The 27092-nt window shown below is 44.8% G+C and overlaps 1 protein-coding gene across 9 annotated transcripts in view; it reads right to left on the bottom strand.

Moving 5' to 3' along the window:
* The window catches only part of LOC137414398 (synaptic vesicle 2-related protein), a 314148-nt gene that overhangs the window by 214283 nt on the left and 72773 nt on the right, over window positions 1-27092 (bottom strand). For 2 of the 9 annotated variants that reach the window (XM_078780579.1, XM_078780580.1), the window contains exons 1-2: window positions 16535-16564; window positions 1524-1790 (exon numbers count right to left, since the gene is read on the bottom strand). The exons of 3 other annotated variants lie outside the window; for them this stretch is intronic. In XM_078780579.1, the coding sequence (XP_078636705.1) occupies window positions 1524-1790; window positions 16535-16549 (282 nt within the window). In that variant the 5' untranslated portion in view covers window positions 16550-16564. Of the gene's footprint in view, window positions 1-1523; window positions 1791-16534; window positions 16593-27092 lie in introns of those variants that run through there. 4 more of the 9 variants (XM_078780583.1, XM_078780585.1, XM_078780578.1 and 1 more) reach the window with 3 other exon arrangements.

The raw sequence follows: 27092 nt of genomic DNA, 5'->3' as shown, positions 1-27092 counted from the left end.
CCACAGATGCCCCAACGGTTGTCCAGTAAGCTGTGTCCATTCCTGTCCATTCGGTTTGACCCGCGTCCATAGACCAACACAGCATGGCAGGTCACCACATGCTGGCTGTCCGAAAGTCTCAGGGAGAGGGTGTCAGGCCGCATGCCCGGGTGGCCAACACATCAGGCCCATGTTGGCCGTTCGCGATGCCACCACCAAAGTGCGACCCACAACACCTCCCCCTAGTGGTCCTCAATAAATGCCATCCCAGGCTTGAGAAACCACCTCGGACCCCCTGGAGGTCTTAACCCCCACAAGGGTCCGGTGACCCTGCCGGCCCAAGCCACACGCTCGGGCGGCGCCCCAACAGACAACGGACGCCACACTGTCCACCAGACTCCCCGTGGGGGCCAGGTCGTACCATGACACCCATGGCTGGATCCCACGTCCAAATCTCGCCAGCCCAGCCCCCCAGCTGGCTGGCATTCCCAAATTTACAAAGGGGCAACTCTTGCCCGAGGCCATCCCTCATGACCTCTCCTGATCCACATTCCACAGCCTGGGGACCAACTCCCTCCAAGGCTGTGCCAAATCAAATTCCCATTTAATCATAAATTTATTTTTCCTGTTAAAAATTTTGATTTCCCATCCCAAACCGCAGCTGCAGGTAACAACCCCTACCACAGGTTGTTCTGCCCCTCCCAGCAAACTGTTCCAATTTCCCTACGGGGACCAAATAGTCTGAGGCTCGATCTCCCGACTCTCCAAGGTTCAAATCCAGTACGGAGCCAACATACTCCCCCAACTGGTTCTGCAATTTCGGAGCCTCCTGTTCCCAATTGGTATGCATGGTGAGGGTCCCCTCGGTCAATTCAACCACCTTCTCAGACCGACTCACCTCCTCCCCCAAACTCCTTTGGGCCTGATGTGATGAAACTTGTCCTCCATGGGACTGTCCTACCTAGGTCCCCAGCCACTGGGTCACATCATGCTCATCATTATTATATTTATAAATCATTTCTGGCCCCGCCAGGTCTTGATCAATAAATACATGGTCCGGCTCCATCACACGGACCCCCAATAATGTTACCCCCTCTTGCTCTGAACCACCGCCCTGGCACAGCAAGGATGCAAATCCATCCCCCGGTTGGGGTGTTGTGACATCCACCCGGTCCCGATAAACCTCCAGGCCATGATGTGGGAAACATCGTCCATTTACCTGTTGACACTCCACATCTACCTGTACGCATTCCCCATTTCCTTCCAAATTTAATTTAATTGCCATTCCCGGCTCCTGAGCCCCATCGCCACATTCTTTCGTTCTTCCTTCAATTCTTCATTCGCCCGAGCATCCATTTTGTTAATCATTCCGTCAATTTTTTGGGTTTGAGCATTAATTTGCTCATTCATTCCCTTCATCTGCTCACTCTGAGCATCCTGCAACAGTATATTCTTCATGACTTTTTCAAAATTAATTTGTAATGGCTGCCAACCTACAGTAACTATTACAACAAACACAGAAACATACACACTAAATTTCTTACATGTGGAAGTATCCTTCGCTGTCCCGTCGACTGGGTCCTGTGCAACCGCCGCCCCGTCGAGGATGCAGTGGAATCTTCTCTCTTCCGCACAACTTCTGATTCTCCAGCTGCCTCGCCGTCTGTATCTGCCGCACTCTGGGCTGTAGTCCTGTACTTTCCGTCCTCCCACCTGTGAGTGCACTCTTCACCACTACCACTTTTGCCTTTGCCCTGATCTTCCAAACTTCCAGACCCCACTCCTCGTACCAATATTTGTTGCCTGGTAAACTCGGACACACAAATTCACTTGGGGTTACTCAACCGGAATAATTTTGCTGTAGAGTCGCAAAATTGAAACTTTGGAAGTTCACAAAACAAAGTCACCATCACACTGTGGAAACCAGACAAGTAAAGGCAAAATAGGCAAAAATAGGCAAAAATAGACAAGTGGCAAAAGTCAAAAGTGGTTGCAGCAAACATGTTGTATTTCCTTCCAAACAAACACTAATCTCCTCTGGAAATCTCCCCCACGACGATGGCACCACACACAGCCTCGTGTGCAGACTTTTCACAAAATCATAGCCGTCATCTTCCCAGTCTCCAACTCCACGCCCACTCAGCCTACGTTAGTTCCGCTTCCCAATGGGTGTGGCCAACACTAACTCTCGCGGGACTTGTTACCGGCTGGTGCGAATGAACGTTTTTTTCACCACCCAGTTACATAATATGTGTGTGTGTGTGTGTGTGTATATATATATATATACAGTACATATATATACACATACATACATACGGCCTTAAAACGATCATTCATTCATTTTTTTCATATACATACAAACATATGGCGGTCTATACAAGCCTGGCTTTTACAATAGACCTCTCTGCATCACTTAATAATAATAAGCATCTTTTGTCTTAACTACTCATTTTGGATTCTATTAATGAATGTGGAATTATAATTTATATTGAAGCGCGGTGTTACGCGCGCTGCTTGTAAGCAAGGAGGAAGCGGACAACGCGGTAAGTTGTAAGACAAGAGTCTTTATTCAAGAGCTCCACTGTAACACACTGGAGCGTTCCGGGCTGCGAGCCCGGTGTATATCCCGCGGCCACGCCTACCCCTCAGGCGTGGCCGCCGCCCACTTGGTGCGCGGAATGATGCCCTCGCGCCAGTGAGCTTTCGTGTCCGCCACACTCGCCCCCCAAGAATTCCCGCGCACCTGGAGGGCCAGTTTGCGGGGCAAACGGATGACCCGGCCGAAGCGCCCTCTGGCGACTGGCGGTGTCCGGGGTGCAGGGATGCCAGCTGGGATGCCTCCGGCTGCACCCGGGATGGGTGTAGGCTCGGGGGGCGGCGTGCCGGCGGGGCCGGGCGGTGCCGGGGGTGCGCCCGCCGGGGGGGGGGCCCGACGCGGGGGCCGAGCCACCGGCGGTGGGTGGTCCACGTCGAGGTGGGCCGGCTTGAGGCGGTCTATGGAGACACTGTCAGGAGTGCCGCCGATGTCCAAGGTGAAATGTTTCACCCCGGTCTCCAGCATGCGGAAAGGCCCGTTGTACGGGGGCCGCAGTGGTGTCCGGTGGGCGTCGTGCCGGACGAAGACGTACTCCGCGGTGCGAAGCTCCGGGGCGACGTGCGTAGGTGGGTGCCCGTGGTGCGCCGTGGGCACCGGGGCGAACCTCTGGGCGGTCTCCTGCAGCGCGGAGCGCGGACGTCGGACGCGGCGGACGTCGCGCAGGCGTTCATCTCCACCTGGGTCGCCCGGTTCGGCGCCCCCTCGGACATCTCGTCCGACCGCGGCCCCCAGTTCACCTCGGAGCTCTGGGGGGCGGTCGCGCGGGAGCTCGGGGTCCAGCTGCACCGCACCACGGCCTACCACCCCCAGGCTAACGGCCTGTGTGAGCGGTTCCACCGCTCGTTGAAGGCCGCGCTCCGGGCGACCCTCCGAGACGGCGGCTGGGTCGACAGGTTCCCCTGGGTGCTACTGGGCCTCCGGACGGCGCCCAAGGACGACCTGCGCGCATCCGCGGCGGAGTTGGTCTTCGGACAACCGCTGCGGGTGCCGGGCGAGTTCCTCCCCGACTCCACGGCACCATGGTCGCGTGCTGGCACGCAAGGCACGTCCTGGCCCGGCCTTCCGGAGGCCATGCCAGACAAACTTGTCGGCGATCAACCTCTGGGAGGCCCTCGTGCCCGGGTGGGACAGGCCGTGGATGGCGTCGAAAATCTGGCGCTGCCAGCCCGCGGGCACGATGGGGCGAGGCCGCCCGAGGGAGACGTCACACCAGAGGGCCGTGCCCGCGCCGTTGAACGACACCTCGGTGACACAGAGGCCCGTAACGGCGGTCCGCAAGGCCTGGACGTCGGGGTCGGCGGCCTGGTCCACCGCCATCCGGGCATAGTCGATGCCGAGGTGGACCGCGTGGGCAACGGACCGGGAAAGGCAATCCGCCACCGGGTTGTCCTTCCCCACGACGTGCTGGATGTCCGTCGTGTATTCGGACACGGCCGAGAGGTGACGCTGCTGCCGGGCCGACCACGGCTCGGCGACCTTGCCCATCGTGAACACCAGTGGCTTGTGGTCGACGAAGGCCGTGAACGCACGGCCCTCGAGCAGATGGCGGAAGTGCCTGACCGCCAGGTGGAGCCCGAGCAACTCGCGGTCGAAGGTACTGTACCGGCGTTGGGGCGGGCAAAGCTGCCGGCTGAAGAACGCCAGCGGTTGCCAAGCTCCACGCACCCATTGCTCGTGCACCGCGCCCACCGCGTAGTCCGAGGCGTCGGTGGTGAGGGCGATCGGTGCATCAGGCGCCGGGTGCGCGAGCATGGTGGCGTTAGCCAAGGCGAGCTTCGCGCCCACGAACGCCGCATCCATCTGCTCGGTCCAGGTGACGTCACCTTTGCCCGGCTTCCCTCGGAGGGCCTCGTGCAGGGGGCGCAGGAGCTGGGCGATGTGGGGCAGGAACCGATGGTAAAAGTTTACAATGCCCAGGAACTCCTGGAGCCCCCTGATCGTGCGGGGGCGCGGAAACCCCTTCACCGCCTCCACCTTGGCCGGTAGGGGGACGGCCCCATGCCTGGTGACGCGGTGCCCCAAAAAGTCGATGTCAGCGACACCAAACCGGCGCTTGGCGGGGTTCACAATCAGGCCGTGCTGGCCCAGGCATTCGAAGAGCGTGCGGAGATGGTGGAGGTGCTCTTCGCGGGACGCGCTTGCGATGACGATATCATCCAGATAGACGTAGACGAAATCCAAGTCGCACAAGACGCTGTCCATGAGGCGCTGGAACGCCTGAGCCGCATTCTTCGAACCGAAGGGCATCCGAAGAAACTCGAAAAGACCGAACGGCGTGATGACAGCCGTCTTCGGGATGTCCTCCGGCCTGACAGGGACCTGGTGGTAACTGCGTATGAGGTCCACCTTCGAGAAGAAGGACATATTCGCCAAGCGGGCGAAAAAGTTCTGAATATGGGGGACGGGGTAGCGGTCGGGGGTGGTGGCGTCATTGAGACGGTAGTCCCCGCACGGCGGTAGTCCCCGCACGGTCGCCATCCCCCGCCGGGTTTGGGCACGATGTGGAGCGGCGACGCCCAAGCACTCTTGGAGCGCCGCACAATGCCGAGCCGCTCCAGCGTAGCAAACTCGGCTTTAGCAACCGCGAGCTTCGTCGGCTCGAGGCGGCGTGCCCGGGCGTAGACCGGTGGCCCGGCGGTGGGGATGTGATGTTCCACCCCGTGCTTGACGTTCCCCGCCGAGAAGGTGGGCCTCGTGAGGGTCGGGAAACGGGCGAGGAGGCAGGTGAATTCGTCCGCTGCCGGAAGCGTGCAGATGAACCTGGCCGGAACCGAACCGCTCAGCAAGCCGCTCGATGAGCCGCTCCGTGAGCTGCTCAACGAGGCGGGCAGCGCGCATGCGATGAACGTCTCAGCCTGGACAAGCCTTCTGTGCTTTACGTCCACCAAGAGGCCATTGGCACAAAGGAAGTCCGCGCCAAGCAGTGCCATAGGCACGTCGGCAGTCACGAACGACCAGCGGAAAACCTGCCCTCCGAACCGCAGAGAAAGGCAGCGTTTTCCGTATGTGCGAATGGGCGTACCGTTGGCAGCAAGCAGCGCGGGACCCCGGCCCGCGGTCTGCTTGTCGGACGTACCGGCGGGAACGACACTCACCTGCGCTCCCGTGTCGCACAGGTAACGGCACCCGGATGAGGTGTCCGTTATGTACAGGAGGCTGTTTAATCGGCCGGCGCTCAGTGCCACTACCGAGGGCCGGCCCGGGCGTTTCCCGACCTGCCGAATGAGCACGGCGGGCGGCATTGCCGGGCTTCGTGGCCGAACCTAGCGTGGAAATGGCACCAGGTTTGCGGCGAAGCCGGAGGCCGCGGTTTCCGCAGTGGTGGTGGGCGGGGCGTGGCGGCCGCCACGAGGCGCCCCTCGGAGTAGGGGTGGGCACCCGCAGGAGGTTCAGCGGCGACGCGGTGCGTCGCGTAGTAGGGGTGGGCACCCGCAGCAGTTTCGGGCTCGGGAGCCGCTACGGCCGCACCGAAACTCGCCTGCATGTCCAAAGCCACGTAGAACTTGTCGGCCTCGGCCACGAGCGCTCGGGGTTCCGTTGTCGCAGAACCGGCCAACCCGAGGCGTACTCGTGCCGGCAGCTGGCGTCGAAATAACGCCCGGAATAGAGCGTTCGGGGTTTCGTCGCCCATGAGCGACAGCATATGGTCCATTCGGACCGACGGTCGCGTGTCACCGAGCTCGGGGAGGTCCAAGAGGCAATCGGCCCGTGCGTCCACCGTGAGGCCGAACGTGGCGAGGAGGAGACGCTTGATCGCCTCGTACCTGTCGTCGGCCGGTGGGTTCCTCAGGACCGACACGACGCGGGCGGCCGTGCCGGCCCCGAGGGATGCGACGACGTGGCAGTAGCGTGTCTCGTCCGCCGTGATGCCTCGAAGCCTGAACTGGGCTTCGGCCTGCAGGAACCAGATCTCCGCCTGAGCTTCCCAGAACTCGGGGAGCTTTATCGCTACCGCGTTGGTTGCCATTGCTGTGGCGGGTTCGGGTGGTCAGTGACGGCTGACCAGAACGTCGGAGGTCACCAATGAAGCGTGGTGTTACGCGCGCTGCTTGTAAGCAAGGAGGAAGCGGACAACGCGGTAAGTTGTAAGAGTCTTTATTCAAGAGCTCCACTAACACTGGAGCGTTCCGGGCTGCGCGCCCGGTGTATATCCCGCGGCCACGCCTACCCCTCGGGCGTTGCCCCCGCCCACTTGGTGCGCGGAATGATGCCCTCGTGCCAGTGAGCTTTCGTGTCTGCCACAATATATTTTTAATTGTGGAATTATATTTTCACCCATATTCATCAAAAATAAACCCTTTAAAAGGAAAGAAAATGTGTTACAGCCGTCTGCCTCCTTTTGGTCATGAGCTGATAGCTCAATATGTGGCCAAAAATGGACGTCTGTCAGTCAAAACCTTCTGGGAAAAAAGTGGAATTGGGCAATTCCTAATGTCTCAGACCTGCTGAATTCAACGGTGCAGTTCCACACACGATATTCCATTGTGAAAGGGGTCAAAAGGGCCAATCTCCAATCAGACTCTTCTTCAAAGACCAGGGTTTCCACACGGGACAAAATTTCACGTTTAACCCACTAACGACGTCAGTTGTTCCCTGATGTTTGAGACCTGCAGAATACAATGTTTCCACATCCCCCATCTTAATGTTTGGTTCTACGGAGTACATGTTACGATATACACTCGATCCAAGTTCTGATTTGAGGTGTTTTTGCTTGTTTGTCCAAGGGCAAAACAAAGTGAGAGTTTGATCCATAAGTTACTAATATATTGAAACTGAAAACAAATATTTAATGAAATATGAACAAAAAAACATGCCACAGCCAGCACCAGTCGCTTTTTGATTGCCGTTACCACAAGCGGAGCAGAAATGTGATTTTTGCACAGACAGGTAAGAAAGTCAGATATCAAATATATTTCACAATGATATGCCCTGGTCGGAAAGGTGGACGAAAATATATATTTCTAAGCAATATTCAGATCCATGATATAATGACAGATTGCACAAGATTTCTCTTTTAATATTTTGAATAAATAAGATATTTCAAAAAGTTGTAGACGGATTATGACAACACAAGGTGGATGAGTTGGTTCAGTGACAATAACAAGCAGATTAGATTTTTGTTCAGGTCTGAATCCAGATCTGGCCTATCAGTGAGATACAAAACATAAACTGTTCGGCCTGGTGGAGATACGTGCTCTACCGAATGCCGTTCTGGTTTGTTTAGGTTTTAAAATGTAAAATCTACAAGTCCTATTTTTAAAGTGCGGTTAAGTGCTGTCCTCGATGAGGACTTGCATCCTCGTTTCTACCCCGCATGTGTGGTGCAAAAAGTGGGGTTAAGCATTTGCCTCGCTTTGTCTGTCTGTTGGTATGTCTGTCTGGAGACGTTGGTCTGTGATCGAGGGACGACTTAATTTCAACAAGCGTTATGCCTAGGTCCCCCGTCGGGGAAGTGATGTGAGTTGACAAAGTGGAACACGCAGAAAACATGCTATGATATGATATTTCGCTCACAAGGGTCAGACAAACATGGAGGCGGCCATCTTGGATTTTGACGTGGCGACCCAATTTTCAATAGCGTTCTTCCTTATGCCTAGACACACCCACACACCAGATTAGAACTTGGTACTTCGCTTATTTTTCAAGATATGCAGGTTACAAGGTTCAGACATACATGGCATCAGACATACATGGCGGCGGCCATCTTGGATTTTGACGTGGCGACCCAATTTTAAACAGCGTTCTTGCTTGTGCCTAGATACATCCACACACCAGATTAGAAGTTGGTACTTCGCTTATTTTTCAAGATATTTCGCTCACAAGGTTCAGACATATATATGGTGGCGGCCATCTTGGATTTTGACGTGGCGACCCAATTTTCAAAAGCGTTCTTCCTTATGCCGAGATACACCCACACACCAAATTAGAAGTTGGTACTTTGCTTATTTTTCAAGATATTCATCTCAAGTTTCAGACATACATGGCGGCGGCCATCTTAGATTTTGACGTGGCGACCTGATTTTAAACAGCGTTCTTCCTTGTGCCTAGATACACCCACACACCAAATTAGAAGTTGGTACTTTGCTTATTTTTCAAGATATTCATCTCAAGTTTCAGACATACATGGCGGCGGCCATCTTAGATTTTGACGTGGCGACCTGATTTTAAACAGCGTTCTTCCTTGTGCCTAGATACACCCACACACCAGATTAGAAGTTGGTACTTCGCTTATTTTTTAAGATATTCATCTCACAAGGTTCAGACATAAATGGCTCGGCAGTATGGCATCACTCAAGGTCAGGTGTCAAAGATCCTGAAACGAAATGCTCAGAGGGGTGTCCCTACTCCAATACCGAGGCCAGGACGTCCATGCAGAACCACAAGGAGAGATGATCGCCAGCTGCACCGGTTAGTCTGCAATGGCCGTACCAAGTCAGCTAATCGGCTTCGGGCTGAGTGGCAGCAACTGACAAATGTGCCTGCATCCAGAAGGCTAGTCAACCAACGACTGGTTCAAGCAGGCTATCGTGCCAGGCATCCCCTGAGAAAGCCACGCCTGACCAGACAACACAGCCAGCGCCGATTGCAGTAGGCCAGAGAGCACCGTCAATGGCAGCCAGGACACTGGAATCACGTGACCTTCAGTGACGAGTCTAAATTTCTGGTCTATCGTCAAGATGGCCGCGTCTGAGTGCGCAGACAAGTGCATGAAGCCCACAACGAAGATTGTATAGTGCCAAGAGTCCAAGCTGGAGGTGGTGGGGTGACCGTTTGGGCTGCTTTTCATGCAGGGGGCAAAACTGACCTGGTTTTTCTGAATGGAAACCTGAACCAGTTCAAGTACAGGGTCATTCTGGAATAAACATTGCTTCCATTTGCTCGTGCAGCCTTTCGAGGAAATTTTGTCTTCCAAGATGACAATGCACAGCCTCATTGTGCTCGCATGATCCAACACTTTCTTGCTGACCATGGTGTAGAGCATATGGAGTGGCCTGCCATGTCCCCGGATATGAATCCGATAGAGAACTTGTGGGCATAATTAACGCGTCAAATCGACCACTTGGACCAGCAGCCGACCTGTGTGCGTGAATTGCAGCAGACTATTGTCACTGCATGGCAAGTGATTCCTGTCCAAACCTTGGCAAATCTCGTGAACAGCATGCCTCGACGTGTACGTGTTCTCCTGAATGCTCGTGGGGGTTACACGAAGTACTGAACTGTAATTTTACTGTCCGTAATCCCAGTCATAATTTAGCTTTTGTTTTTGTTGAAAAGAAATTGGCTAATGTGCAAAATAAAGAGATACTTCTGGAAAACGTACAGAAGTTTAACACAGTACTGTCCGTGAATTGAGTTCGATATCAGTTTACATCACTTTCAAGGATCAATTTATTTGCTTCGAAATGTCAAATGTGGTTTTTGTTTCTTTTAAAGGTCACATTAACAAAATCTCGAATAATTTCAACATAATTCCAATGAACTTTTGGTTCGAAGTCATCTTGAAAAGTAAGTTCACCCCCACAAAAAAAAATTTCCATATTAAATGCCAAGTCTGTATATATATATTGACCTGTGACTCCCCTCGGTTAAGACCGGGAAATCACGAATGGCAATCGAGCATTAATGAGGTGACGATCAATGGCGGATTTGACTATATATATGCGCGAGGGAGGAAAGATAGTGGAAGAAGAAGCGGGAGATTTACCTGTCGGTCCCGCGTGCAGTCTTCAAACCTGAAAAGTAATAAATCACACGAAACGGAATTTATATACAAAAATAACGGCTTTATTGCCAGACCCCGAGAACAAAGAACGCGACGGTAAATAAAATATGATCCTAAATTGGGATCCCACACACCACACTTCAAAAACAGACACAAGGGAAGAATTAATAAAAGAAACCGTTGTGTTTTGTGTGGTGTGGCTTATCTCTATCTGCAGTCAGGAATCGTCAGGCTTGAGCACCGTCATCCAACGCGGCTCCGGTTGGCGCGAAGCAGGCCTCACTGCGCCCCCATTCACTAGGCCTCGATGCATCCTTGTTTGCTCTCCACTAGGCCCACCGAGCCACCCGCTCGCCCCGGTCTCATAAGCTGGCGTGCCACAGGCCTTCCACACGACTCGAACAGTCACGTGCAGCTCGCCCCTCCCGCCGTGCCTGGCTCCGTCCACACGGAATCGCTCGCTTGTCCGGAACCAAGATGAAAGACTCGACGGCAGAGGAATGCACAATGGCAACAGGAGAAAAAGGGAAGAGCGTCCAAATCGAAGAGAACGTCCGGCCATAAAGGGATCGAAAAACCGAGAGAGAAAATGTCTGCCTGCAAGACGTTTTAGCGGCTGTCTCGTGACGTCAGCTCTCCTCCTTCTCCAACCAGTGCATCGCTTCTTGCTCGCCCCTCCCCCCCCCCCCCCCCCCCCGCGTCCTCCACTCCCATTGGCCGGGCGCTTTGCGCTCTTGGTTTCATGCCATCGGTCAGTGGCCAACCAGTCTCTCACTTCCTTCACCTTCCTTCCACCAATCACGGGGAAGCTTCTTGGCGTGGCTCTCGGCCTGCCTGTTCGATGTTTCATTCCCTGCTGGCGTAATGCGCGGCCGCTTCCTGTCTGTTCTTCCGGTAAGTCTTATTGTGAGAGGGAAGTTTTTATTAATGTGTGCGCTAATGGGGCTAACTACTGTCTATTGGTGTGTTGCCATACGGGACAAATGGATGATCACAGGTTTGACACACCGGGGAATTAGCATAATCCCTACAACTATTTAACATGCCCCATTCCTCATAATGGGGACGAAGATACACCTCAATCCTAACAAACCGCCTAAACAAACTTAAATACAGGTGAGGTTCCCTATCATGACAGCCGGAGCATAATACCGATGCAGATCTACCTGGATCTATATACCACTACCCCAAAATTCATAACAATATATATATATATATATATATATATATATATATATATATATATATATATACACTCAACCCTCGGCTATCATGCCTAATTGGTGTCGCTATCGGTGCGCGTTAGCCGAAATCGCGATAGCCGAACTGAAGAACGTATGGTAATAATTCTAATTGGTGCCGGGACCCCCAAGTTGACCACATATTTAACCTATTTTTGCCACTTTTTTACCAAGTGTTTCTACCATATAAAGAAACATTAATATATAAAGAAACATTAAAACAAGAATCACAATATGTAAATAAAAATAAAATGGTAAAGAAGTACTTTTTTACCATTTTATTTACCTTTTTAGGAATGATGAGGGGCTTAGGTGGTTGGGTAGGTTCCGAGGCTTGGGTGGAGTCTTATTGACCACCCCTACGTGCCTCGAACTCGTCCAGGATTGCGTCAGCTGAAGCACCAGAGAAGCGCCCAACGTCAGAGGGCTCGTCAAAGACAGAGGGCTGTGCCTCGTTGCGACGCCGTAAGCAGGGTCGGCGTCATGGGGGGGGGGGAGGGGGGGGATTCACGGGCCATGCCCACCCAAATTAGTTATTGTGCCCCCACCCCCCACCCCCCCCCCCCACACCCACCCGCAGGCCAAGCGTTTGGTGCCAAACTTGCACATCGGCTATATTTTGTGCAGTGTGTGTGTGTGTGCGTGCGTGCGTGCGTGCGTGTGTGTGTTTCTGTGAAAGAGAGAGACTTTGCAGCATATTTTTAAATTGGAACTGGGTTGGTGTGTTGGTTGTTGACGGCAAACTCTTATTATCAAGCATTTACATCATAGATTGAGGTCTCGAACGGCAGTTTGAGCCCCCCCCCCCCCCCCCCCCCCCATGCGGTTACCCTAATGTCCCCCGATTAGACTTGTTCTGACGCCGAATCTGGCCGTAAGAATTCGGTGATCTGGCGTTGGTGGAGGGAGTTGACGTGGGCATGATACTGCTCCTTGTAACCTGCCAGTGCCGTAATAATAAAGGAGCACCTTGCTTCACTGTTGAATGTTAAATCTTATCTACGTTTCTACGATAATCACGGTTTTGGTAAATACCTCGCACTGTTGACTCATTTATCCCAAATTTCTTTCCAACACTTCGCTTTGTTTCACCATTGTCTATCAACTGCACAATTTCGAATTTCTGAGCGTAAGTTAAGTTCTTCCTCTTCTTGAATTCCCTTGATTTCACTTTCCCCACGCTCGGTGATGACGTAGCACCCTTTCCACCATTTCCGGTGCGCTATAGCGTGTATTTGGGGCGCGATAGTCGTGTGTTGTGCAGTTTTTTAGGTAGCCGCGATAGCAAAGAAACGCGATAGCCGAGTTCGCGATAGCCGAGGGTTAGTGTGTATATATATAAAAATATACAGTGCGTATCAAAAAAAAGGTAATCCGAATTCAAGGGGTTGATATGCAAAAGTTATTTAGCTTGACAATTTACATGTGGTTTACCAATTATGAGGAGATCCTCAGCTTTCCATTGATGCACCATTCACCTTTCATGCATCATTCACCTTTCATGCATCATTGCTGTCACACATGACCGAGTACATGTTCATTGAAAATGACAAGTTCAAATCGCATTTTCACAAGTTTGGCTAATTGGTGCCAGACAGTTTGAAATGGACGCATTACTTGTCGACTGCCAAGTTGATAATGTAAAATTGTTAAGCTGGTCTGGTAATCGTCGGTTGCGTCATCCTTTGGTTAAGATGGGTATTTAAGATGGGCCTGCAGTGTATGGGTTTAGAGACAGTCTGAGTCATTGAAAAGATGGTTCAACTTAGGACTGAACAGCGGACCTTCGTGGTTACAACCTTTCACCAAACTGGAAGTTTGCAGCGAACCCGTGATGCATTCAGGGAATGTTTCCCAGAACGGGAGCCTTCAGCAGCCAAAACCATCTGGGCGAATGTTAGAAAATACCAAGAGCATGGCACGAGCCTCATCCGCAACAAGGGGAATTCTGGTAGGAGGCGCACTTGGTGATCGGAAATGAACATTGCAGCAGTAAGGCAGCAAGTTTTGGAGCATCCGAGGGATACCAGCGCAAGACGAAATGGGACGGGATTGCCTTCGGCAACATTCAACCGAATCACAAGACTGGACCTCCACCAACATCCATATCGGATTCACATCCAGCATCAACTTACACCAGGGGATTTTGCCAGGAGGCTGGTGCTTGCCGGATAGTTCATATCACGTTGCGAAGCAGATGTCAATTTCCTGCAGTATCTCGTTATCGGCGACGAAGCTGCTTTCGCCATGGACAGCAAGGTCAATACCCGTAATGTTCTTGAATATGCACCGACAGGACAACCCCCAAATTTAATTTTGACACCAACATGAATCCACAAAGGTGGACTGTTTGGTTGGGACTTTGTGGAAGTGGTCAGGTGATCGGACCATTTTTCCTTCAAAGGAATGTCAATGGTAACAGGTATCTGCAGATGATCAATGATGAAGTTTTACCGCAGCTGGAGGATAACTTTGAGCGACAGGTTCGTGGTGTCTTCAGATATCTCTGATGGGCCCAAGACGGCGCCCCAGCACATCGCCTTATCGCTGTCCGAGATCGACTGAGGGAACTCTCTGGAGACCGGGTCATCGCCCTCAACCATGCAGTGGAATGGCCACCAAGATCACCTGATCTCACACCATGTGATTATTTCCTTTAGGGACATTTAAAGAACAAGGTGTTCGTAACTCCTCCCCGTGATCTTGACGAATTGCAGGGCCGTATTCGACATGAAGTGGATGCTTTGCGCAATGACCCGGCTATGGTGAGACGAGCAGTTCAGGGCATGCTCCGCCGCTGTGAGCTTTGTGTTGAAAGGGGAGATGGACATGTTGAAGGTGTGGGTGCATAAAGGCCAATCATTCCTGAGAAAAGTTCACATGTGACGTTCATTTTGCACCAATTATCCTGACTTGCATCGATTAGCCAAACTTATAAAAATGCGATTTGAACTTGTCATTTTCAATGAACATTTACTCGGTCATGTGTGACAGCAATGATGCATGGAAGGTATCAATGGAAAGCTGAGGATCTCCTCTTAATTATTAAACCACATGTAAATTGTCAAAATAAATATCCTTTGCATATTAACCACTTGAATTCGGATCACCTTTTTTTGATACGCACTGCATATGTGTGTGTGTGTATATATATATATATATATATATATATATATACAGTGGTACCTCGGCTTACGAGTTTAATCCGTTCCGTGACGGAGCTCGTAAGCCAAATCGCTCGTAAGTCAAAGCAAATTTTCCCATTCAAATGCATTGAAATGCTATTAATCCGTTCCAGCCTCAAAAAAAAAACACCAATTTTTTTTGTTAGGTGCTTTTAAATAACAAAAATGTACTTTATAAATAACAAATAATGTATAAACAAGCACGACCTCGTATATACTGTACATAATACAAGAGAATGTAAAGAAATAAACTGGTTTTATTAAGCAGAGGAGAAGAGCATGCCAGGTGAGGTGTGCGTGTTGTCGACTTGGCGAGGCAGTACGATCGTACTCCTTCTACGATATGTACGATTTTGAAGCAGAAGGAGTCCATAAAGGCTATAACGCCAGCCAAGGGCGTTACGATTATTTCAAAGCTCCGGACCTCTATCCATGAAGATATGGAGAAGTTGTTGTTTGTGTGGTTGAAGGAGAAGCAGCTCGCAGGAGATACCGTGACCGAGAGCATCATGTGTTTGAAAAGATTGAAACTCGGATATCGAGCACGGACCACGAGGTGTTTTTTCTTTTTTCTTAATCTCGGTTTCAGTGAACTTTTGCTCTGTGCTCACGTGTACTGTACCTGTACCTGTAATGGTACGTCAGAGGATGGCACCTGTTGTCATCATATTAAGTGCAAGATGTTCTGCATCGTAAGTTGGTACACCGTGGTCTTTCGGCGGTGTTTAAGCCGGCCGTCTTGGCTTCTGTCACCATTGGCATTGAGTCTTTCGATGTAGGTAGGTCGTTGTGTGCCGGTGCCTTGGCCGAATTCCTTCATTGCTGCATTGTTAGCTCACCTGGTTTTTTATACCACATCTTTGGTTATCGGACCAGCGAATGACGTCATCTCCTCCAAAGTATGGCTTATTCTCACTTGTCTTGGACGATCTTCTACTTCTAGCCTTCCACCGTGCATTTGGTGTCCACTGTACTTACTGTACAGTGCCTGGTAAAATTGATGTAATGGGTTTTTGACCGTCAACGCCATGAACCGTCATGAACCGTCATGAACCGTCAACCGCCATGAACCGCCATGAACCGTCAACGCCATGAACCGCTAACACTCAAAAGCCCATTTATCGCGCCTTATAAAGCAAAACGCAAACCGAAAGCCATGCCTCTCAAGCGAGGCGTGCTTCCGTGGTCACGTGATCCACAGGTGTAGCTCATTATACCCGCACGCGCGACACGCTTTGGCGGTCACGTGACCAGCCACTCTGGAGGCGGGGATCCCCGCCGATGACGTCACCGGCTGGAGCAAGGAGATTCCTCGCTCATGTATTTCGACGATTGCGTGTTTTATATCCAAGCAGAGATGCTTTCACGGCAAGATAACCGCGTGACCGGAACCGGAAGCCACAACCGGAAAATTCAAAAAAATAAATTTTTTGAGCTCGTACATCGGATCTCGGCTCGTATCCCAAAGCAACAAACCGCCCGAGCGACGGCTCGTATCCCGAAAAACTCGTACGTTGGGGCACTCGTAAGCCGAGGTACCACTGTATATATATATATATATATATATATATATATATATATATATATATATATATATATATATATATATATATATATATATATATATATATATATATACATACTAGCTGAGGTACCCGGCTTCGCCCGGGTTGAATAAGAATAACACAAATATATGATGAAAAGAACATGTATATTTTAGAGCAATATCACAGTACATTTCCTACATGACGTTTTGTCAATTGTCAATTTCTCAAAACCTCTTGGTATACAACATTTCTGGTTTTCTTACTTGGTGCCAAGACATAAAGATTGCTTGGTTTTCCAACCCTCGAGCAGCCCACGTACAGCTGGCCATGGGAAGTACCCGGCATTGCCGGGCGGGGGAAGGGAGGGGAGGGGGAAGGGGAGGGGAACGGGGGGGGAGGGGAGGAGAGGGGGAAGGGGAGAAGAGGGGGGGAGGGGAGAAGAGGGGGGGAGGGGAGAAGAGGGGGGAGGGGAGAAGAGGGGGGAGGGGAGAAGACGGGGGAGGGGGAGGAGGAGAGGAGAGAAGAGGGGGGGGATGGGGAGGGGGAGGGATGGGGATGGATGGGAGAAGGGGAGGGGGTAGGGTGGATGGGAGGGGTAGGGGGAGGGGAGTAGTGTATATATGTTGCTTCTGGGACACTCTCATTTTCCCATTGACTTACATGTTAATTTTTCCCCTCCCTCATTGCCCCTAAACACCTCTATTTCTCTCACCCTGTTCTTTACGAACCTTCTAACCTTTTGACATGTTATCCTTATTCATTAGACCACTTAAACAATGGTCCTTCTGTGTGAACCTGTGATCCTTCTGACCTTATGGACCTTTTAACCTTTTACTCTTAATATCATCTGGTGAATCATCTTTGGCCCACTCACACAACGACCCTACAAATATTTGTTTATGTGTGGGAAATAATTTAATTCTCCTCCAACTTCCATCACCATACTCAAACCATTTTTAAATTAATTCTTCGCTTTTGAGAAATGACGTTGTTTCACTGACTTGGATAACTTCCCAGAAAGTTTTCATGGTTTCGTTTCCTGTTTTCACACACGCCTTGAGATTCCTCGAAATGCTGTCAGCCAGTTCTCTTCCCTGAATACATTTTACATTATAAAAAGCCGTATTCAGTTCAATTTTAAACATTGTGAATCGACGAAGATGAACGACAACTTGTCTTATTCCAGTGATGAAGAATACTCACCAGGGTAAGTTTCATTCAGAATTGAACTGTTGGTGAGAGCTTTGTATGTGATTAATTTAAATTTATATGACATGATATATTTTTTTTTATTACAGCAATTCAGGTTTTGAAAATGACCTGGTCTTGGCAGAAAATGAAGTTTTTCCGAAAGAGATTTACAACGAGGCGAATGAGCATTTAAACCATTTGCCTGTTTCACCGTTCTTGGAAGATTCATATGCAAGGTAAGATACTAAATATAATACATTTGTGTTAAACGACGCTGCCTTAGTGTGTGTGTGTGTGTTCGTGTGTGTATGTGTTTGTGTGTGTGTTCGTGTGTGTATGTGTGTGTGTGTATGTATCTGTGCATGTGTGTGTGTATGTGTATGTGTGTGTTCTTGTGTGTATGTATCTATGAATGTGTGTGTGTGTGTGTGTGTGTGTGTATGTGTGTGTGTGTATGTATCTGTGAATGTGTGTGTGTGTATGTGTATGTGTGTATGTGTGTGTGTGTATGTATGTGTGTGTGTGTATGTGTGTATGTGTGAATGTGTATGTGTGTGTATGTGTGTGTATGTGTGTGTATGTGTGTGTGTGTGTGCGTGTGTGTGATGTTTTGTCAAGCTTACTTCAGCATAGTAATTTCTCCTTATTTTGTTTGCAGCCTCGAAGACCAAAGCTTGGAGTGGGACGATTTTGGACTCCATAGGAATGGTTATTTCCTGTCATCCTGTGATATCCTTAATTTTCATCTCAACGATCTGAACGCTAAGCTTGATTTTTTGGAGGTAAGCATGTGTGTATGTATTGTATTTTGGTCATGTGTGTGTCAATGTGTGGGTACACCGTTTCGAATAGGTACACCATATCCCTGCGCATTGTGGGAGGTGATTCAGGGTATATCATTCATTTATTTCTCTCCTTGTTTTACCCCTCTTGCCTTTGACAGAAAGAGATTCCAAACCTGATGATATCTGCTGCTGTTGAAACTACCTTTGACTTATGTTGGGAAGAGATTGATGATTTGTGCTGGGAAGAAGTTAAATGTGTAATACCTCAAGAAAAATGTCTTAAAAATATAAAGATTTTGTTTAAAATATTATTTATATATATATGCTTTGTCCAGAATTATTTAATTATTAATTACAAGAAAAGAATAAAGGTTAGAAGGAAGGGAGGGTGCTTTCCCCCACCCTTGATTCCCCCCATCCCACCCCTGCCCTCCCCTTGTGTGTGTGGGGAAGGTGGGGGTGGGATGAGGGGGGATCAAGGGTGGGGGAACGCATGGGGGGTGGGGGGTGATGGGTGTGGGCGGGGTCTGTGTGGGCGGGGTCTGTGTGGGCGGGGTCTGTGTGGGCGGGGTCTGTGTGGGCGGGGTCGGTGTGGGCGTGGCTTATGCTTTTTTATTTATTTAATTTTTTTTTTTATTACCACGAATTAAATTAGCTAATCTGGGTGGGGTGAATAGAAATGTTGTTTAATGAATTATTAGCTTTGTTTTTTGTAATTCTTGCGAGTAAAATGAACCCAAGATTTCTTCTCGATTTATATCATTTAATTTGTAAGTCCAAGGGTTTGTAGCCATTACATCAACGATTATAAATAATTCATTAGTCCATTTTTGTGTATAACCTTTCTCAAAATGGCTTTTCCATTTGTATATCCTTACAATATCACCAACTTTGAACTTGGGCTTTCTCAAATTAATCTCCTTTTCATATTCTAATTTTGTAAATGTTTCTGATGGTTTTGATTTTGTTGATGAATGAACTGTATTGTTGTAATCATCTACAATATCCTGAATTAAATACACCCATTTTTGAGAACCGAGTTGTGTGAATTTTTTATATAATTTCTCTTTCAAAGTACGATTAAAATGCTCAATAACAACTGCCTTTCCTTCATTAAAGGTGCTGTATAATTTAATACCCTTCCCCTTAAGAAATTTCATGAATATTTTGTTGTAGAACTCTGTTCCCTCATCGGTCCACAGTTTCTTTGGTTTTCTTTTATCCCTATCAAATATTAGCTTAAAGGCTAACATTAAAGTATCACCCCTTTTATTTTTTAAAGGGACAACCCAGGCAAATCTACTCCTCAAATCAATAACGGTTAAAGCATACCTGTATCCCTTATCATTATTTAGTTCGATTAAATCAGCGGACCATATGTGGTCGGTGTATTTAGAATAAACTTTCCTTCTTTTAAACTTTGTGATTATAGGTTTATGTAATTCATTAGCCAAAAGCTCCTCAGTCTTGATAACATCATTGGAGTTTAATAGTTTTTTGGGAAATAACCAAGACCAAGTTTCAATTTAACACTTATCATTTTTTTCACAATAAACCTATCAACTTTCTCTCTCAATGTCGGATTTCGTATCAAAGACAAATTATACAACATTTCTCTGTCTGCTTCATGTTTTTCATCCAATGTGGTGGTATCCCCATAAGCAATATCATGCTTCATACACACTTCATCAACCCTATTTTTTGGTCTGGACCAAGGTTTAGGATTGTCAGCCTCATCTAATCTTTTATCCAAGTTTGTTCCTGGACCACAGAAAGAATACCCTGGAAGGTGTAATTCCCCTGGAATTCCAGTTGTTGTAAATTTACTTCCTGACAGAAACTTTTGTATGTCTCCTCCTCTTTTAGGAGAGATGAATTGGCACTTTTTAGAGCCACACACTTGACATATTCCTTTTTGACAAACTCTATTATTTTTAGCTTTAACATAAGAGATATTTTTAGATTTAGTTTTCTTTTTACATTTGAGACAATAACTCATATTTATTTATCAGAAAAATTCCGACAGAGTATCAAAACCTTTTTGGTTTTTAACATATACATTTCAATCTTGATTTTTAAAACATAAAGAATCCTAAGGAATGCCTTCACTCTCTCCTCCATTTATTTACAAATAAAACGAACTAAAGTCAATCAACCACATAATCTTTTCCTTCTTCTTCTTCTTTATCCCCACTTTCTCGTTTAAATCTCCTCCCTGAAACTGAAGACATTGACGTCGTTATTCTTGAAAATAATATTTTCATTAGACTTCTCATTTCTTTATTTTCCTCCTCAGTGCGTTGAGTTTGATTTATTTGCTGTAATACCTTCAATCTTTTATTAATCTCACTGATTTCCATCTTTTTATATTTTTCCTCCCTCTCTCTTTGCTCCCTCTCCTCCTTCTCTCTTTTCTCCCTTTCCTCCCTCTCCTCCTCCTTTTTCTCCCTTTCCTCCTTCTCCTTTTTCTCTCTTTTCTCCCTTTCCTCCCTCTCCTCCTCCTTTTTCTCCCTTTCCTCCTTCTCCTTTTTCTCTCTTTCCTCCTTCTCTTCTTTAACTCCTTCCTCATTTATCTTAGCAATTTTTGATATCAATATTTTCACAGCATTCATTCTTTCTTTATTTTCCTCTTCGGTGAGTTGAGATTGATCTTCTTGCTGTAATACATCCACTCTTTTTTGAATCGCTCTGATTTCCATCTCCCTCTCCTCCCTCTCTCTTTGTTCCCTCTCCTCCTTATCTCTTTTCTCTCTTTTCTCCTTCTCTTCTTCAACTCCTTCCTCATCCCTTGCTACCCTTGAGTTTAAACCCCAAAGAATATTATACATATACTCATCTGGATTTTGAGATATTCTTGTATCTATAATTATTTTTCTCATAATAGGATACCAATAAGATTTGTTGACGATTTCTAAAAGAGTTTTATATTTCATAATTTTGAGAAGTTCATTTTTATTTAATACTTTAAACAAGTCTCTATTTGTGGGTTTAACAATATCAGTATAAGGCCAGTTTTTTATGACAAAATTCCCATGTATATGCTCCAAATCATAAGGTATGTAATACCGAGCACCCTTTTCTTGTAGGTATCCTTGAATACAAAAATTATAATTCTCTTGTAGTCTTCTTCCTGTCATTTATGTATCAGAAATATATGTGAGATTAATATTATGACAGGTAATACCACCCCATCTTCCCACTACCAAATCGGTTTGTATTCCTCGGCTTTCTATCCTTATCTCATTACCTTCCTTCTTTGTCATGCGAACCATCGCTATACTATCATATATTTTTCTTTTCTTAAAATCACATATTTGTTGTTTACTAATTGTACTTCCACATAAATCCTTATCTTCACCAAGTGGATAATATTCTTCTTTACGAGACTGATTTAAATCATGTAGGTCTTCTATGTTTATTGAAAAAGACCAATTATACCCTAAATCAGGCATATCATACCCCCATTTATTAATTCGCATATTAACTATATGTCCTTCTTTATAAAATTCAATTGTAAGCAGGTAGTTAAATTCAATGAGGAAAGGTGTATGGTCAGTATAACCAGGTGTTGTGGTTGTAAATTTTACTTGTTTAACAAAACGTGCTGTTTTCTTTAAAAATATATATTGTGATAAATCACTAAATCTAATTAAGTCATTCGCATCTGTAGGGTTTGGATAATTGATTAATTTATAAGTATTCTTCATATTAATATTTTTACTTACACTATATTTTTGTCGTTCAGCCTGTGCCTTTGTATAATAATTTGATAAATCAATATCCTGAGAAGATTTTCCAAAGATAGAACCATCTTTTCCAACATAAGTCATTTATATTAGATTAAAAATGATATCATAAAAATTTTCATTATTGTTGAGTTGAAATAATACATATAAACATAATTGACCACAACATTTAGAATTAATTTCTTGAACTTGAAATGTTTGATAAACACCATTCTGTAAGAATTGTATTACTTCAACAGGTGGTGGCATACCATAACTATCAAAATAATATTTATCCTGACTATTATGAATACAAACCCAATGAGAACCATTCTGTGTGTCTAAATTCATAATAATATTCTTTGTATTCTTATTTATATGTATTAATTCATCTCTCATACAAATAACCACATTATCATTTTTTAGTGTTTTACAATACTTAGCTAGTTCTATATTTGACGTTGTATTCTTTCCAAATTGTTTAAACCATTTATCCATTTATTTATGAGAAAGATACAATCCATTACCCCGTTTAGTTAGTTTAACACCCGCTTGAGCGATAGAGGAAAGCATATCTCCAACCAACAATCTAGCTTTATCAGGTAGACTTTCAAGTTTTTGAGCAAAATCTACAATTACACCACTTCCACTAATTTGTTTCTCCAACTCCTTGTTATGTCTTTCCAATTCTTTTTGAGCTTTTAGTTGTGCCTTCCTTTCGTTAGCAGTTTTTACCGCTGCTGAAATACCACCAGTCAATGCTCCCGCCGCACTTAAACCAGCAAATAAAGGAATTAGAAACGGGAGAAATCCTCCTCTTGACTCGTCTATTGAATATTTCTTTAACATAGGTTTCGTCATTTTAATTTTAAGTGATCCAACATCATTTAGTGTTTTTACTTGTGTGTGTGTGAGTAAAACATCAATTCTTACAGCTCCTTTTCTTTGAATTGTATTAACATTAATAATACAAGGCTTTTGATTTTGAATACAAGATGTTAATTTATTAAGATTGATTTGATTAACATATACCCCAACCATTTATTTATGAGAAAAAACCTATGTGATATTAATCATAACACCATTATCTGTATTAATCTATAATTCTGTTTCCTCCAAAAGCAAACAATATGCATTAACCTCTTCACTCTCCCCTCTTTCAATGTATAGAGAAGTATCCACTCGATTAGACTTTATAGTTTCCTTTTGAGAACTCAGGTCAATTGCGTAGATTGTATAAAGTTTTTGAAACGCAACCATATCCAAAATAGGATCCATTATTACCATTACTTTCACACACCTTTTGGTAGGACTTGTAGGCTTCCGCATAATCATTTTTTTCCCAATCAATTTCCAATCTATCTCGCGGATAAAATGTGCCATCAAGAGAAACCCGAAGTTGTTTCACCTTAGCATTATCACTCAGGGCATTATTCTTATTAGTACCGTCCTCTCCATCTGGTTTTTTTAAAATGAGCCAGAGGTATCGTGGCTTTCCTTGAAGAACACCCAAATTCCAAGTGTAGGTAGTGTGTTCCAGTTTAACGTGTTGACATCTTCTTTTAAGGTATGATACATTTAGCGGTTTCTTTGAGTTAAGTCTTCTATTTAACATCTCTTCCGTTTTAAGATTAGGAGTATATTCACTGATATACCAACACAAATCATTAATAACAAATTTATTATTTTCTCCAAAAGCATTTTCAACCCCAAAAAGCAATCTATTTACATTATCATTCCTTTGTAGTTGAAATCTAATTTTAAGCCCATACAAAACTTTATCATAATCACAAAATCCAAATATACCTTTCAGAGGTACTGCTACGGTAAAACTATTCTCAGCTTTTGCATCATCATTATACATTGACTTCCTTTGACTATAACCAGGGTCTGTGTTTGTACCCGTTGACATATCAGGAATAAAACCTTCAACAGCTCCCTTACCCATTCTATCACTAAACGAATATAGTGTAAATTTCATCATTTCAGATGTAGCAGAGACATAATCAACCGCTTCAACCTCTTGTGTTCCAATATACAGGCGGACACTGTCAAACATTTTCCAGAAGAAATCATTTACGAGTGTAGCATTAGTATTATTCGCAGCCTTAGTGAATTTAAATTTACACAGCAAGAAACTATCAGCTATATTCAAGTAAGTTTGTTGATTATTTATTTCAAAACTTTTTGTTCCGTTTGAATTCCAGTCTGTTCCTGTTATAGCATTTACCTTAAAATAGTCTTCCTTTTTAGTGGAGTTTGAAATGATAATCGTATCATCCAAATCATAGATACTATCAATCGCTTCCATACTTGTATTTATATAGCATTAAAATTGTTGAAACCCTGACCCAAGTATTTTAATGATTTTTTGTCGTTCTTGTGAAGATAGTTGAGTTTTACCTTTTTTTATTTCTTTGATTGCTTGTAATTTATGAGACTCCTTTTGAGCATCTTTTATACTCTTTATAGCACCCGCAACTGAACCCACGGCAGAAGCAGTTGAACCAATTAGGTCTTTATGTTTAAGGATGGTTGAACCAATACCCATTAGAGTATCAATTATCCCATCTCCTTTATTTCGAAATTGATGACCTACACCTCGTTGTCTCTTAGGTTTATAGTATCCTCTACCCACATACCTTGTATAGTATGGTGAAAGGTACATGCCCTCCCCTGTAATTATTTTATATTTTCCCAACTCGTGTTTTCTCACAATAACCATTATTTATTTATTGAAAAACTTCACGTAGGTGAATTCTGATGGATATAATTTCATCATTAAAGGATATCATACGATTATCTTGGTCGGTTATCCTAAAATTTACTCTGTATATGGTTTTTCCTGACACAGGTAAATAGACAAGATTTTTTGGTTCCATATTAAATTTATAACCAATCGGGGTTGAGTATGCACTGAATGAAAATATTGTATTTGTTCTTATTCCATCGTTATAAGCACCATCAATCAAATCACAATGAATTAATACTGAATTTATACCGGAGGATATTTGGATAACATTATCACTGTAAAACGTCCCGTTATTTTCAATCTTTTTTGAAGAGAAACCCAATAGCTCTCTAAACGAATTTTCAATCGTGAAATCAACTTTATAATTATTTTTAAGTTTAATAGTTGATTTTGAAGTGTGTTTTTGAATATCTATTACAATATTTTTTGGTTCATCACCTTTTTCTTTCATGTAGGGTGCTCCTGCCTCATTTGAGAGATATTTGAGAAATCTCGTAAGCTCCAGGTGAAACGGTTATAGTTTTATATCCACTTCCTGGATTATAACTAAACTTGTTGTTTTTCTCTGTGATATTAAACAAGGTATTATAAGTTTCCATCGACAATAAAGATGCCTCATATGAGGTAAGGGGGTCAAGTTGTAGTGGGTAAGGGAATGAAGCTGTGTAATCGCTCGTTGTGAAATTAAAACTAAGAATTGTGCTTCTCATCTTATTTAATATCTAATAAAATATCTTTGTATTGACATTTATTAATTATTTTCATATTCATCAACTGATCTAAAATGGCTGAGGATTCATTAAAACAATTGTTGTTTCCAGCCTTCTTACTACCTAACAACAATAATAGCCTATTAACTAATTGTGATGGGTCATTTGGAAGAAAACTAACACCTGAACCAAGCTTACTTAAAGCATCAATAATATGTTTCTCCTTCTCATTCTTCTTACTTTTACCAGCAACAGAAACTCCATAATCAAGTGCATTTAGCAACTCAATATATACCCTATCTTCCTCTCTTTCCATATCAAGTGGTTCCTCAAAATATTTTGAACCGCTGAATCCGGGGTTTGTTAGAAGAAACATTAATCTTGGAGTTAATTTAACATTTGGTTGAGTAGAACTCAAGAACATCAATTCATCATTAAATATCAATACCTTTTCTTCCACAAGATGGAACACTGCTGGTTCTTCTGTTGGAATGAGACCTGCTCTGGTTTTTGAATCTGCCAAATATTCATTGTTTTGAAGAGCTTCCACTACATAATTAGGGGGTTGATTTACCTCCTCAAGTTTCTGAAATAATTCTTCATCATTATATTCTAATTTTTCAAGTTCTTGTTTTGTTATCTGACTAAAATCTTTGAGCATTTGAAGTTTTTTCGGAGTAAATTCTACCGTGGGAACTGTAGGGTGTTGAGTTTTTAAAAGCGGTTTTAAAAATTTCTCTTGTTTTCTTTCAAAGGCTTCTTCACCAGTTAGTTTCTGTCTCCGTTTCTTCTTTATCTCTTCCTGTTGCTTTACAACTTTTGAAACCAACTCTTGATGTTCCTTAAACTTTCTTGCTCTTTCTTCAGCATTCATTTAGTATTGAAAAATATCATTTAATGAATTGTAAAGGTCAATGGGAAAATTTTCCTTTTCTTCATCATTATAGTAAATGTGTTGAAATAAATCCTTTTCTTTAAATATTTCATCAAATTCTTTATTGGTATTAATACGAGTTGTTATTTCTTCTTCACTAATACTTGTATCTCTGCTTTTCATACGTTTGCGTTGAGTCTCCTCATCGATATCAAAACCGAATGATAAAATCTTAACTCCATCACCACACAATTGTTTAATAATTTGTCTCATTCCTTCAGGATTAGTTTCTAAAATCCCAAGACCATTAGATTTTACTTTATTTAACTCACTCTTACAATGTGAATATTTTGTAGAACCAAGAGAGACCTCCTCAAATATTTGACCTTCGTTCCTCAATCGCATATGTTCCTCCATTGAAATGTAGTAATAATCTTTCCCTTCTACTTCTCCTGGTCGCTTTGCTCTGGTTGTAGTACTCACAAAACGAATCATAGGGTGTTTTTTTTAAAAACTTACAATCTTTTCATTTTTACTATTCAAGAGTTTAGATTTATGAAAGTTCTTTCCTGAAGCAGATTTACCCACAAGATTAATAATAATAGTTATCATTTATATATGTAATTATGTTTAAAATAAAAATACATCCTTTAATATCTCATCTTGTTTCACAACAATATATTTATATTTTTCAATCGTGTGTTTCATATAATTTTCAAATTCTTTTTTACTACATAACGTAGAGCAATTATCTCTCCAAAAATTATTTACATCTATTGAATTT

Source organism: Myxine glutinosa, chromosome 6, assembly GCF_964187855.1.
Source record: "Myxine glutinosa chromosome 6, kmMyxGlut1.1, whole genome shotgun sequence".
NCBI classification, from domain to species: Eukaryota; Metazoa; Chordata; class Myxini; order Myxiniformes; family Myxinidae; genus Myxine; species Myxine glutinosa.
This window is presented reverse-complemented; position numbering and strand designations above follow the sequence as displayed.